The following is a 13,250-nucleotide window of genomic DNA, read 5'->3' as shown; positions in this document are numbered from 1 at the left end:
ATCCCCTCCTCCGGAGAAGCTCACACTGAATGGGGGATGTGTCTGGGGTCCCATCACCCACCACCCCAGCTCATGATCACTTGGCCTGTGCTTCCCGTCACATCCCTAGTCACTCTGCCCTGTGGCTGCTCCTATCTAGAGACTAGAGACGAAGGGACTAGTCTCACGCGGTCAGTGCTGCATTACCAAGTTCCGACGAGGCGCTTAGAGAACGTCGAATTTAGAAAAAAATAAATTTCTCTTCCTCAAAGGAAGACTGAATTGAGGCGGGCAAAAAGCCAGCTTTTCAGGAGGAGCATGTCTGCGCCCTCTGCTTCCACTTGGAGTTGGGCGAAGGTACTGGGTCTTCATCAACCAGCCCCAGGGCAAGGTAGCAGGAAGCCCGGGCTCAGCCGGCAGGCGCCTACCCGCAAGCCAGGCTTAACCGGGGCGGAGCCAACCTTAGCCCGGGCCTTCCCCCAGCGCCAGGGGGCGGGCCCAGGTGCGCCGAGAGAGGACGGCCGCGCAGGTGCCCGCTCCCTGCGCCTGCGCCAGGTGCTCCCCGCCCCCTCCCAGGCCACCTTCGACGTCTCCTTCCATTGCGGCCGCCATTGGCTCCAGCCCCCACCTAGCCATTTGCCGTGTGGTGGGGTTCTGAACGGTGGGCAGTCGCTGTGTGTCACCGGGGGCCAAAGGGCGAGTGAGGAGCGTTCTCCCGCGTGTGGGCGTAGGAGGCAGAGAAAGGCGCTTTCTTCCGGAGACTTCGGCGCCAGTGCCGGCGCCAGCGCCAGCGCGACCCCTCTACGAGCGTCCGCACCTGCCGCGAGGCGCTCCAGTGCGCGTGCGCGGCAAGGGGCTTCTCGCACCTGATCGCGAGACCCCAACGGCCAGCGGCTGGAGGCTTCGCCTGCGCGCGGCCGGTGGAGCTAGTCATGGCGCAGCTGTGTGGGCCGAGGCGGTGCCCGGCGCTCCTCGCCCTGCTGGCATCGTTGCTCCTCTTCGGGGCCGAAGCGGCCGACGGAGAACGTGACGTCCACGGTGAGTGCCCGGGCGGGTCTCCAGGGAGGAGTGGAAGGCCGAGAGGCCGAAGGCGGGACGTTAGGGGCAGGATGTGGAGGGTAAGTTGGGATCCGAGGGACCCTGGACCAGGTCTGAGTGGGGAGAGTGGCGGGGGAGGAAAGGGGCGACTTGGTGAAGCTCACAGGGGGTGTGGTGGAGCCAGCTCCGGGAGAGGGAGCCTTTGAAGGGGTTGGCAGCTCTCGGGAGTGCGGCCGGGCGGGGGAGTCAGCCTTGAGAGTTTCCAGTGGGTGAGGGACGAGACCGGCGTGTCGCCGGGGAGTAGCGCGGCCCCTCCCGTGGCAGGAAGGGGTGAGAGGCCCCCCAGAAGGCCAGCCGCGTCCTGGCCGCACGAAGCCCCAAAGCTCAGGAAAGCCTTGGGCGGCCAGGCCTGTGAGGAAGGGGGTTGGGTAGGTGACCTGCTGGCAGTTTGCTTCTGGGAGCCGGCTCCACCCCGCCTCTTTAGAGCTGGGACGTGAGCCTCCTGAGAAACCTTTCTGGTTCAGCTGCCGTGGAGCGCCTCCAAGAAGGAAGGTGATTCTCGGTGAAGTCAACAGGAAGAAGAAGAAAAGCAAAAGTGTTGGAGGGGAGAAATTTTGCCAGATGCCAGGGTATAAGAAGAGTATTGGCGCCCTGGCCGGATGGCTCGGTTGGTTGAAGCATCATCCCGGACACCAAAGGTTGCGGGTTCGATTCCCGGTCGGGGCACGGACCTGGATTGCGGGTTTGGTTCCCCTCCCCCACCAGTCTACTCCCCTCGGGCTCGTGCGGGAGACAGCCGATGAAACATCGATGTTTCTCTTTCTTCCTCTCCCTCCCTCTCTACAGTCAATAAAAAACATATTCTCAGGTGAGAATTAAAAAAAAGAATAATATTGGTTTTGAGGAGCTGGGCCTAGATTTATTATTGGATTGGTCCTTTAAGAGGTTCGGATTTAAACCTCTCCACTCTTAAGGAAGTTTAGCTTGAAAGGTCTTTTTGAACAGGTGTTAGAACCTTAACTTCTTAAGACAAGCACAAGTGGGCTTTGAAAATAACTGTTGAAAGAATTCATTGATTCAGCAAAACTTTTTGAGGCCCTGCTATGTCTCAGGGACAGTGCTGTGACTCAGACAAGCCAGGTCCCTACACTCACAGAGCTTATAATCTGGTGGGAGAGACACAGTGAGTAAACATTTAAATAAAGAGCACTCATCACAATATTAAATTACTAAGAAGTAAATGAACAGGGCGAAGTACACAAATGAGGTGATGTAAGATTCGGGGACACTTTTCCTCCCAATATAATCACCTAAAATTGTATTCTCTATTATGAACAAACAACAGGTTCCAAATTTCATTTTTTCCCTTCAAAAAATACACTATTCAGATTCCATGTGTATATTTTGAGGCAATTTGCTTCTCTTGCCATTCTTTCTCTATGACATAAATATCTGTGTTCCTGTGCTTCCTCTCCTAGTCTTTTCTATCCTTCAGCAAGACTGTGTTCTTAGAATTGTGCCCCCCTTCTAGCCCCAACCCCTCTCAGGTGGATGCTTGGCATGTGAACAAAGAAGCCAGCCAGCCTGCAGGACCCCTTGTAAGAGCCATATAAAAATATGCCTGATGGGGGTCATTTTGGTATGGTAGTCAGGGGAGATCTCTCTGAAGAGGGCGACATCTGAGCTCTAAGATGAAAAGTGAGGAGGTGGCAGCCACACAAAGACCTTAGGGGTGAGTGTCCAGTTGGAAGTAATGGAGTACAAAGGCCTTGAGGCTGGAACACACAGGGTGGTTTTGAAGGAAAAGACCAGGAGAGCTAGCCAGCCAGTGTGCGTGGCTGGAGCAGAAAGGGAGGAAGGGAGAATTGGAGTAGGATGTGAGGTGAGAGAAACAGGCAGGAGCCAGTGGCGTTATAGGCATAGGCCAGCCTATTAGGTGAAAAGTGAGAAAGCCGATGGGTGTGCAACAAGTCTTCATCTGCAGTGACTTCTGAAAACTTAATTTCTCTTTGCCTGAGGCAGAGAGAAAAAAAATGAGTTATTGGGGATGTCAAGGGCTCAGCTCTAGAGGAATAAGAATTAGGAATGTATTACTCTTTTTTTAAAAAATGTATTTCTTTATTGATTTCAGAGAGGAAGGGAGGGGAGAGAGAGATAGAAACATCAATGATGAGAGAGAATCATTGATTGGCTGCCTCCTGCATGCCCCACACTGGGGATCGAGCCTGCAACCCAGGCATGTGCCCTTGGCCGGAACTGAACCTGGAACCCTTCAGTTCGCAGGCTGACGCCCTATCCACTGGGCCAACCCGGCTAGGGCTGGAATGAATTATTCTTATTCTTTGTTCATTATTCTTGCAGTCTGAACCAGGATTTGTCAGCCCTTCTGGACTTATGTAGATGAAGTAATTATGTTAAGGATGTATAGTACCTTCCAGTTACCTGGCCTGGACTTTGTCAAAACTGAGTTTGGGGCTAACATCTATTGCTTCCTCTGCATCTGTATTTCAGGGGTGGGGAACCTTTTTATGCCAAGGGCCATTTGGATATTTATAACATCATTCGAGGGCCATACAAAATTATCAACTTACAAATTAGCCTGCTATGTTTGGTCAAACATTTAATTCACCCCTAATGCCTTGGCAGGGCCAGACCAAATGATTTCACTGGCCTGACTTCCCCATGTGTTATTTAATCCTTGAGAAAACCTGGTGTGGGGAAGTTACAGATCTTATCTAAGGTCACAAAATAGTAATTGACAAAGCCAGGTCTGGCTGCAGTGGCCTCCCTGGCTGCTGCAGATGACTGGACCTACTGACCTTTCAGAAGTACTCCTGTTTGGCTGGGTCAACTAATGCCCTTGCTTATCTGAAGTTGTTTGTTTGAAAGCTTTCTACCTTTTTTCCCCCTTCTTCTTCTTTCCTGATTGCTTTGATTTTCCCTGAGTGAGGTGTTTCTCCAGCCACAAGCAGCTGCATAGGCTGTCAGATAAGTAGGGTGGAGCTGCATAGGCTCTGTCAGATAAAAGTGTGTAGTGGACAAATGTTTAGGGGCTGATTATACTAGTAGGTCAAGGAATTTAATCTGTGAAGACATGAGGGCGTTGAGGAGTCATGGAAGGGTCGTAGGGCCAATGGATTGCTGAAATTGAGGTTTTGGAGGGAATGAACTAGAAAGATAGGACATGGTGGGCAGTGAATGAGATGCATGAAACTCAAGTTCTGAAGAGGCTGCAGTTATTTTTATTTTTTAAAATATATATTGGTATTGATTTCAGAGAGGAAGGGAGAGGGAGAGAGATTGAAACATCAATGATGAGAGAGAATCATTGATTGGCTGCCTCCTGCATATTTCCTCTTCTGGGGATTGAATCTGAAACCTGGGCGTGTGTCCTTGGTGGGAATTGAACCCGGGACCCTTCAGTCCCAGGCTGACACTCTGTCCACTAAGCCAAACCGGCTAGAGCAAGACTGCAGTTATTAAGACAAGACCTAGGCATGACCATGGAAGAGTCTGGGGAGGATAGAATCATTGGAGGAGAGGAGGTCTTCATAGAGGTCAGGATAATTCAAGGATCACTGGCCCGGATATGGAAATCACCAAGGATTATGATGGGAAGAGGGGGAGTGGCAGTGAGCCTGGAGCTAAAATCATGGAGAAGTGAGGTGTAATGGCCTGGGTCAGGAGATGATGCACAAGGTGGATACTATCTGCTCTGAGGATAAGATTTTTTGCTGGGGGACTGGGGAGAGGATGGAGGCAGAATGTCTGGAAGTAGCACCTAGGAGCAAGGTGACCTACCCACTTAGAAGGGCATAAGAGAAAGCATATCTTCAGGGGAGAACAGATTAGGTTAGAGATAAGAAAGTCAAAGTGATTGAGAAAAGGAGAGATTTTACTTAAGATAGGTCGTAATTGAGAGGCCCCCAAGAGTTGGGGAAAGGGAAATGGTAACAAGACAGGATGATGGGTATGAGAGGTAATTTAGGAGGCTGGGACTGATGTGATAACGATAAGCATATGAGAGGAGAATCATGGAAAGCACAAAGAAAGTATAAATTTTTAATAGGAAAATTTGTATTTTGGCTTTCCCTGAAAATATGAAGATCTGGTGCCACCAGCCCTATGTTCCCACACATCACCATGGGCTGGGCCCCATCCCTCCTTTTGGACAGGCTAGCTAGCCGCTAGTTACTACTCTCAGTGTGTGTGTGTTCACTTGGCTTACCCTTTTTATCTGTAAACATTGGAGCTGTGACTTCCACCTTAAGAATATGCTCCATTTAGTAAATGGAGGTGGCTAAAACAACTCTATAAATTGTACAATGAGTGTATGTATGTGTGTTATTGATGTTGGGGAGTGGAAAACCCCATATCAGGTGACCACAAATGTGCGTAATTTTTTTCTCTCTTCCCCAGGTATTTGGAGGGCCCCCAAATAGTAATTTTGATCAATTCAAGGACAGTAATATATTCCTCTGCAGAGTAGAACCTCAAAAATTCCTTTAGGAAGTAGTCAGTTGTATTGTATATTGGCATAGTAACTGTTGCCAATACCTTTATCCCGGCCTGGGATTTATTTTTGGGACTTACGCTGAGGACAAATGCAGCATTTGAGAGCCTCTATTGCACTTTCACGTGATTTTCAGTTTCCATCAAACTCTTGGGTTAATTACAGTTTCCCCAGAATTTTTACTAAAAGGGTGAACTTTAGCAAATCTCTAATAAGCGTGTTATTAGTCAGTACATTTTTCTCTTCTCACCCCCCTGGATGGTCAAAGACACAGTGATAGATAGGAGCTAATGTGTAAATGGTGTTGGTGATCAGCTGGGGATTCTCCAAAATAGCATCTTCTGGTATTCTTGTCTGCCGTAGAAGAGGCTCTTGTTCTGCTTGCAGGCAAGAAAGTGGTTCCAGGACAGTTTGAAATAATTATTCAGCACATTTATTGAGCACATACCAAGCTTTATTTTTAGGCCCTGAAAACAGAGCACTGAAAAAAAAGACACACAGTCCATGGTAATTAAATTGTGATGAGATGAAGACAATACAATAAAGAAATGAACAATGAATATAGATCTGGGGATGAGTACTTTGAAGAAAAGTAAGGCAAGATTTGATGTTTACCCCATAGCTAAGATCTGGAAACAGCCTAAGTGCCCATCAGTAGATGAATGGATTAGAAAACTGTGGTACATCTACACGATGGAATACTATGCTGCTCTAAAAAGGAAGGAACTCTTACCATTTGCAACGTCATGGATGGAACTGGAGGGCATTATGCTAAGTGAAATAAGCCAGTCAATAAAGGAAAAATACCACATGATCTCACTCATTCATGGACAATAGAGACCATTATAAACTTTTGAACAATAATAGATACAGAGGCAGAGCTGCCTCAAACAGATTGTCAAACTGCAGCGGGAAGGCCGGGGAGGGTTGGGGGGCAGGAGGTAGGGGGGTAAGAGATCAACTAAAGGACTTGTATGCATGCATATAAGCATAACCAATGGACATAAGACACTGGGTGATAGGGGAGGCTAGGGGACTGTCTAGGGCGGGGGGATAAAATGGATACATATGTAATACCCTTTGTAATACTTTAAGCAATAAAAAAAAAAAAATTAAAAAAAAAAAAGATTTGGTGTTTACTGAAAACATGGGCTTTAAAGCTCAAATGGCAACAATCCCCAAAGAACTTTCAGGGTCTTGCTTTTAGGTCCACTGAGGGAGAATGGACCTTTCTGTGGAAAAAGATACTTTCCATCAGAAACACTCCTTTGTCCTGGCCAGCATTTGAAAGTGCAACCTGTGATAGAAAAAGCCAGCTTCTCTTTCACTGCTACTGCCCCACCTGTTTCTCATTTTACCTATCCCCAGAGCCATTTGCTTGCTCAAGCTTGTCTTCTTGGTAGTTGGCCAGATAGCCAAGCCTCTGTTTTCCATGTCCTGAGACTGACAGGAAGGCCAAATAAGGGATATAGTAGCCTGTGATTCATGTGACTTCATTAACCCCAGGAGGCCTTGGTGGCCTACAGGTCATATGACTAATTCATAGATGAGTCTAGAATCATTAGCTTATGGATTATGGATATCTTTGTATGATCCTGGTCACAAATGTCATTTCAGGTGTTGTTTCCGACAAGATCTTTTTGAAAACTCCCTGTGATGGAATGTGAGGCCAGGAACTTCTGAAGAAACAGTTTTAGAAATAAGGATTGCCCTGGCTGGGTAGCTCAGTTGGTTAGAGGGTCAGGGCACATACAAGATTCAACTAATGAATGCATAAATAAGTGGAACAACAAATCTCTCTCAAATCAATAAAAAGAAATAAGGGTAGCCCTAACCGGTTTGGCTTAGTGAATAGAGCATCAGCCTGCGGACTCAAGGGTCCCAGGTTCAATTCCGGTCAAGGGCATGTACCTTAGTTGCAGGCACATCCCCAGTAGGGAGTGTGCAGGAGGCAGCTGATCAATGTTTCTCTCTCATCGATATTTCTGACTCTCTATCCCTCTCCCTTCCTCTGTAAAAAATCAATAAAATACATTTTTTTAAAAATAAGAGTAAACATTTTTAATTGTTTTTCAGATGTTTGAGATGAATTTCATCAATGGGGTCCTGGGTCCCTGTCTTTAGAAGCCCCTTAATCTGAAGTCCCTAAGTTTACATGTGATATTTTGTCCATGTGTTTCCCAGTGTCTAAGGCATGTTCGGGGGATGGAGGAGATACTATATATTACAATAGTTTATGACCTTTCAAAGGGCCACTCTGTATAAATAAGTATACAGTATGTGTGGTATTGGAATTTCCTGGGGTGACTAGGAAAAACATGGGGCTCCTTGGGGTGGGTGGAGAGTGTGATAGTAAAAAACAGGTTGAGAAACACTGCTCTAGGAAGAGGGTCCATTAGGTTTTATCAGTTTCTGAAAATGATCCATTTTTTCAAACAAGGTCAAGATCCCCTGAATGTGAACTAACAGTCTCATGAAAGACTTTGAAACTGTTTGTTTCCAAGTTGTTCAGATCGCCTACTGTATTTCTAATTATGAATTTAGTAACGGTATAATTTATACTCCTGTTTGGGTGATAAATATGAAATGCTGGTGGGCAGGAGTGCTGGTTTGTGTTGTGTTGGTAGTTTATGAAATGTAAACTTTATCTAAATATTTTATATCTTAAAATGCCAAGATTTTATATCTAAAACATTAAGATTTTATGAGCCTTATAATTGAAGTTGGGTTTGTCCATTTAAATGTTCTTTCCTCATAAATACCTACGGGTTATTTTAAAGTTTCTGAATTATCCTATTAATGAGAACTTCCAGACACCTGGATCTAGAGGAGATGGGTAGTTAGTAGTTTTCCATTCTGTAAACAGAAGTACTCAAGTATGTAGAACCTATCTAGCTACCAAAATAGGTGAACTAAGGCTGATTATAAAATAAATGTCAACTTTGGAATTTGGCATGGTAGAATTAAAACAGCTTGCTTACCTCCCTGGCATTGAGTACCTCTTCACTCATACAATGAGATTCTCTCAATCTTCAGAGGAAAGATATTTGTAGTCCAAATGGGTAACCAAGGCATATTTTTTCTTATTTTCTCCAGTCCCACCCTTGGGCTTTCTGTCCCTGAACTCTTGATCTCATGATAATCTCATGGTGCAGGAGTTTGATCTGTGTGATAGTTTGCCATTACCTTACTTCAGGTGAAGATAAGGAGTTTTGTCACTTCAGTCATGGCCAATGGTACATAGCAGAAAGTCCAAGGGAAGGAGTGATTGAACTGGTTTGACCAACTCCTTAATCTGAGGTTGTACTTTTGATTTTCCATATTCCCTATATCCTGTCAGTCACCACATTCAGTTGGACTTTCTAGTGAAGTGTGTCATTCTTTTCTTTATTTTCGTTCCCACTGTCTCTATATTAGTCTGGTCTTCATAAAAGTATAATATCTACTGTTTATTTAAAGCTTTGTGCTAAATGTTTTAAGCGCTTGTAATGTATCATAAACTATTATAACCTTCACAACAATCTTATGATATTAACCTGTGTGTGTTAAAGACAACCCTCCCATTTGAACTGTTTTCAAGAAATGCTTCAGAGCCTGACTGGCGTGGTTGAGCATTGACGCATTAACCAAGAGGTCACTGGTTTGATTCCCCATCAGGGCATATGCTTGGGTTGCAGGTTTGATTCCCAGTATGGGGTGTACAGGAGGCAGCTGATCCATGTTTCTCTCTATCACTCTCCCTTCCTCTCTCTATAAAATCAATAAAAACATATTTTTAAAAAAAGAAATGCATCAGAGCAAGCCTGCAGAATTTAGCTCAGTGGGGCCTATTAGTGAATTCAAGTTACAGTGAGCAAATGCCCTTTCCCAGATACGACATTGTCAAGATACTCTCAAGGTTAATGGTGCATTCCTCAGCAGGAAACATAGGGGGACATTTTGCTAACAAACTTGCCAAATAACACTTTTATACTAACTAGATCCAGAACAGGTATAAATCACACACAGAGGCCTTCACATCAACTTGGGCTGAGTTTTATTTATAATGTCCTCAAGATTGTTCTCTTGCTAACATTCTTAGCCCTTAACGTGAAAAGATTTTAAAGTGAAAACTATCCTGTTTACTACAGAATACTTTTGACACCAGATGTGTGGGTTTTTCTACATCAAGCAGTTCTCAGACACTGATGGGGTGTCTTATGGTTTAACTCAATTCTTTTTTTAATAACTCAATTTTGATAGTATCCAGAGTTAGCACAGACTCCACAAGTTAAGGGCTCAGTCACACAAAATGCCCCTCCTCCCTAGATGCCACTTAAAAATCCCAGGTTGTCATATGTACTTCTGACCAACTTGCTATAAATGGAGGGTTCCTTTTATATACCTTTGGGTTCAGTAGTTCAATAATTTGCTAGTAGAACACTCACTGATTCTGGAAAACAACATTTGCCGAATTATTATAAAGGACACAGATGAATAGCCAGGTGGAGACATAGGTGAGGTCTGGAAAATCCCCAGCACATAAGCTTCTGTCCTGGGGTGTGGAGTGAGCCAGCCACTCTCCCATCATGTGGATGTGTTCACTAACTAACCCAGAAGCTCTCCTAACTCAGTTTCTCACCCCTGTCCCCTCCCTGGAGGATGGGAAGGTGGAGCTGAACGTTCTAGACCAGCCGTGGGCAAACTACAGCCTGCTGGCCGGATCCGGCCCAGCCTGTTTGAAATGAATAAAACTAAAAAAAAAAAAGACCGTACCCTTTTATATAATGATGTTTACTTTGAATTTATATTAGTTCACACAAACACTCCATCCATGCTTTTGTTCCGGCTCTCCGGTCCAGTTTAAGAACCCATTGTGGCCCTCGAGTCAAAAAGTTTGCCCACCCCTGTTCTAGACCTTTAATCTTGCCTTGGTCTTTCTGATGCACAGCCCCATTTTGAAGCTCTCCAGCCTCCCTCCCCCCATCATCTCATTAGCTTACAAAAAGTAATTTTATCCCCATCATCTCATTAGCATACAAAAAGTAATTTTATCACTCCAGAGATTCCCAGGGTCTTAGACACTCTTGTGTCAGGAACCTGGGTCACAGACCAAATATTAGAACAAAAGATGCTCCTAACACTCAGGACATTTTAAGGGTTTTAGGTCGGGGGTGGGGAGGGGAACAGGGGGGTCAAAGACCAAATATATTTTTTCTTATTGTATCACAGAAAGCACTGCCTAATCTTCCTAAAACCTCCTAAGATTCTTTGATTTAGATACTCCAGGTCTTTAAAATCTGCATGATTTTTTAAGTAGGCAGGCCTAAATCAATGAATATGGGGCTTGGTGAATTAAGAAATATGTGAGTTATACATTTTCCAGTTTTATTATTAGGCTTATACATTTTTGTTCCCATGTTATGAATAAAGAAATACTAGGAGGTTAGGAAAATGCCCCTGGGTAACTTCAGCAGGTAAAAGGGAGCCAGGTATTCCTTCAAGCTTTGGTCCTTTATCGGACTAACTATTGACTCTAATCTGTCCTACACGCTTTTGCTAAATGACTCTTCCTTATTGTGTCACTCCCCTATACCAGAGTCTTTAGTCATTTCCTTGTATGGCTTATAAGCCCTTTGAATTAGGCTGTGATTATAATATTTTACCTTGTGTGATTCCTTTTTTCTTATCTTTTCTACCCAAGGGAGTCTTGTGGCTGTAATTGAATTATAAACCCCTGGAGGGCAAGGACCACATTCCTAGTTAATGCCTTCAGTGTATAGGATGGCTTGGAGGATTTACCTTGGATGGTTCCAGTTTATACTGTTACAGAAAACCCGTAGAACCAAGCAACGCTTACAGAGATGGAGTTACATTTAGCGCGGGCCCAGAGGAAAATGTCTCTCAAATTCTGGGTCCTTCACACACGAAGTTTCTCATATTTATACGATCTTACCCTCTGTGTCTCCCAAATATGGGTTTTTTCCGGTTCCCTTTGCAAGTTCTTAAAGGGCCCTATGTGCTGGCGCTTTGAGACCTTGACCAAAGGCTTGGCCTGACACCAGCACTGATAACTTCGTTTGGAGAAGGTTTAATGGCCTCTCTGAAATGGGAGTAGTCTTATTTTCCTTATTATTTAAGCCAGCAAGCATCTACAGAAGCCAGAAATAGCAGGGTTAAAATTTCAAACAACAGTTTTTATATAAGATGGATGCTTCAATACCACCATATGTCCCAGGGTAGCTATTAACACTCTTTCATTCTGAAAAGTGTCTTGATGAGAATCAATTATGTGGTCACCATATTTACGTATGATAGCTATTCACAAACACTATAGCTTAGTACTGCTCCAGATACTAGGGAATTTAATACATTCAGTTTTAATTCATGTAGTTTAAAAATTTTTTAATGAAAAAATGAAGCAAACAAACGTGACTATAATCTGCTGTCCAGATAAGGCCAGCGATGGCTCACACTATACCAAAAACAGATGAAAAAGAAAACCTATAAGTAAACGACTCCTTCCTTTAGTCCCTTTCCCTTGAGGGTTAGATTCATGCATGTGTCTAAATTAAAAGTTTAAAAAAGGAATTATGATACAGAAACCATTCTTTTGCTCCCCCCCTCATACACCCCCCTCCCCTTGCCCAATCTCAGACTTAGCCATGTTTCTGTACCAGCACATACACATTGGACTGTTTTCACAGCTCTGGTTATTCCATTATGTGAATGTCTCACAGTTATTCATTGGCATAAACAAGATGCCTTGGTGGTGAATTTTCAGCTGTGGTGATCTGTGAAAACCAAGCCCTGGTAATAGTTGCCCCTGGTCTTTGAAATTCTTGAATTATATGACTCTTCATTACTTTCTTTGTTTTTGAATACTGAACAGTGAACTGTACTTTGCCTTATTTTTTGTGTATAAAATATGATTTTCAAATGTTCAAGAATTAAAAAAAAATGTTTTTATTGATTTTTAGAGAGAGAGGAAGGGAGAGGGATAGAGAGATAGAAACATCGGTGAGAGAGAGAAACATCAGGGATTGGTTGCCTCTTGCACGCCCTTACTGGGACTTGTTCCCTCCTGGGTATTGAGCCAGCAACCCGGGCATGTGCCCTGACTGGGAATCGAACCAGTGACCTCTTGGTTCATGGTTCAACGTTCAACCAATGAGCAACACTGGCAGGGCTCCAAGGATTTTTTATATCAAATAATTCCTCTTTGGCCATTATCTCTTAGAATTCTAAGTGGCTTCAATGAAGAGAGTAGAGCTCTTTTTATTGGTAAAAGGGTGTGCTACAGTCTTTTAGCAAAGGAATGCATGGTCAGTGCTTCTAAAGAAATGTAAACTCTAGCAATCTATGTCATAGCTTCTGACTACACATATAAGACTGAGTTCTGTAAGGGTGGAAAATCTGAACAGGGAGTTTTTTATAAACACTGTAAAAATAATTGGCAAGCCAAGTATGATTTTTATGTTTTTTAGTGGTTGAAAATCAAAATAATTTTTAAAAACATGTATAGGTTATGTGAGATAAAATTTTTAGTGTCCGTAATAAAGCTTTATTGGAATGACAGCCTTGTCATTCATTTACATATTGTCTGAGGTAGCTTTTATGCTACAATGACAGAGTTGAATAAGAACTATGTGATAAATGGTGATAGGGAAAGAATATTTTTTAATTGCAACTAAAAGTTAAAAAAAACAAGTATGTGGCCCACAGCTCTTGAATAATGGCA

At 44.0% G+C, this 13,250-nt stretch overlaps 1 protein-coding gene across 2 annotated transcripts in view; it reads left to right on the top strand.

Moving 5' to 3' along the window:
- The first annotated feature begins 591 nt into the window (after positions 1-591).
- The window catches only part of SPINT2 (serine peptidase inhibitor, Kunitz type 2), a 30,845-nt gene continuing 18,186 nt past the window's right edge, over positions 592-13,250 (top strand). Inside the window, exon 1 of one of the 2 annotated variants that reach the window (XM_059666702.1) lies at positions 592-1,017. In XM_059666702.1, the coding sequence (XP_059522685.1) occupies positions 912-1,017 (106 nt within the window). In that variant the 5' untranslated portion in view covers positions 592-911. The remainder of the gene's footprint in view (positions 1,018-13,250) is intronic. The other variant, XM_059666701.1, reaches the window with a different exon arrangement.

Source organism: Myotis daubentonii, chromosome 15 (assembly GCF_963259705.1).
Source record: "Myotis daubentonii chromosome 15, mMyoDau2.1, whole genome shotgun sequence".
In the NCBI taxonomy this organism is placed as follows: Eukaryota; Metazoa; Chordata; class Mammalia; order Chiroptera; family Vespertilionidae; genus Myotis; species Myotis daubentonii.
This window is presented reverse-complemented; position numbering and strand designations above follow the sequence as displayed.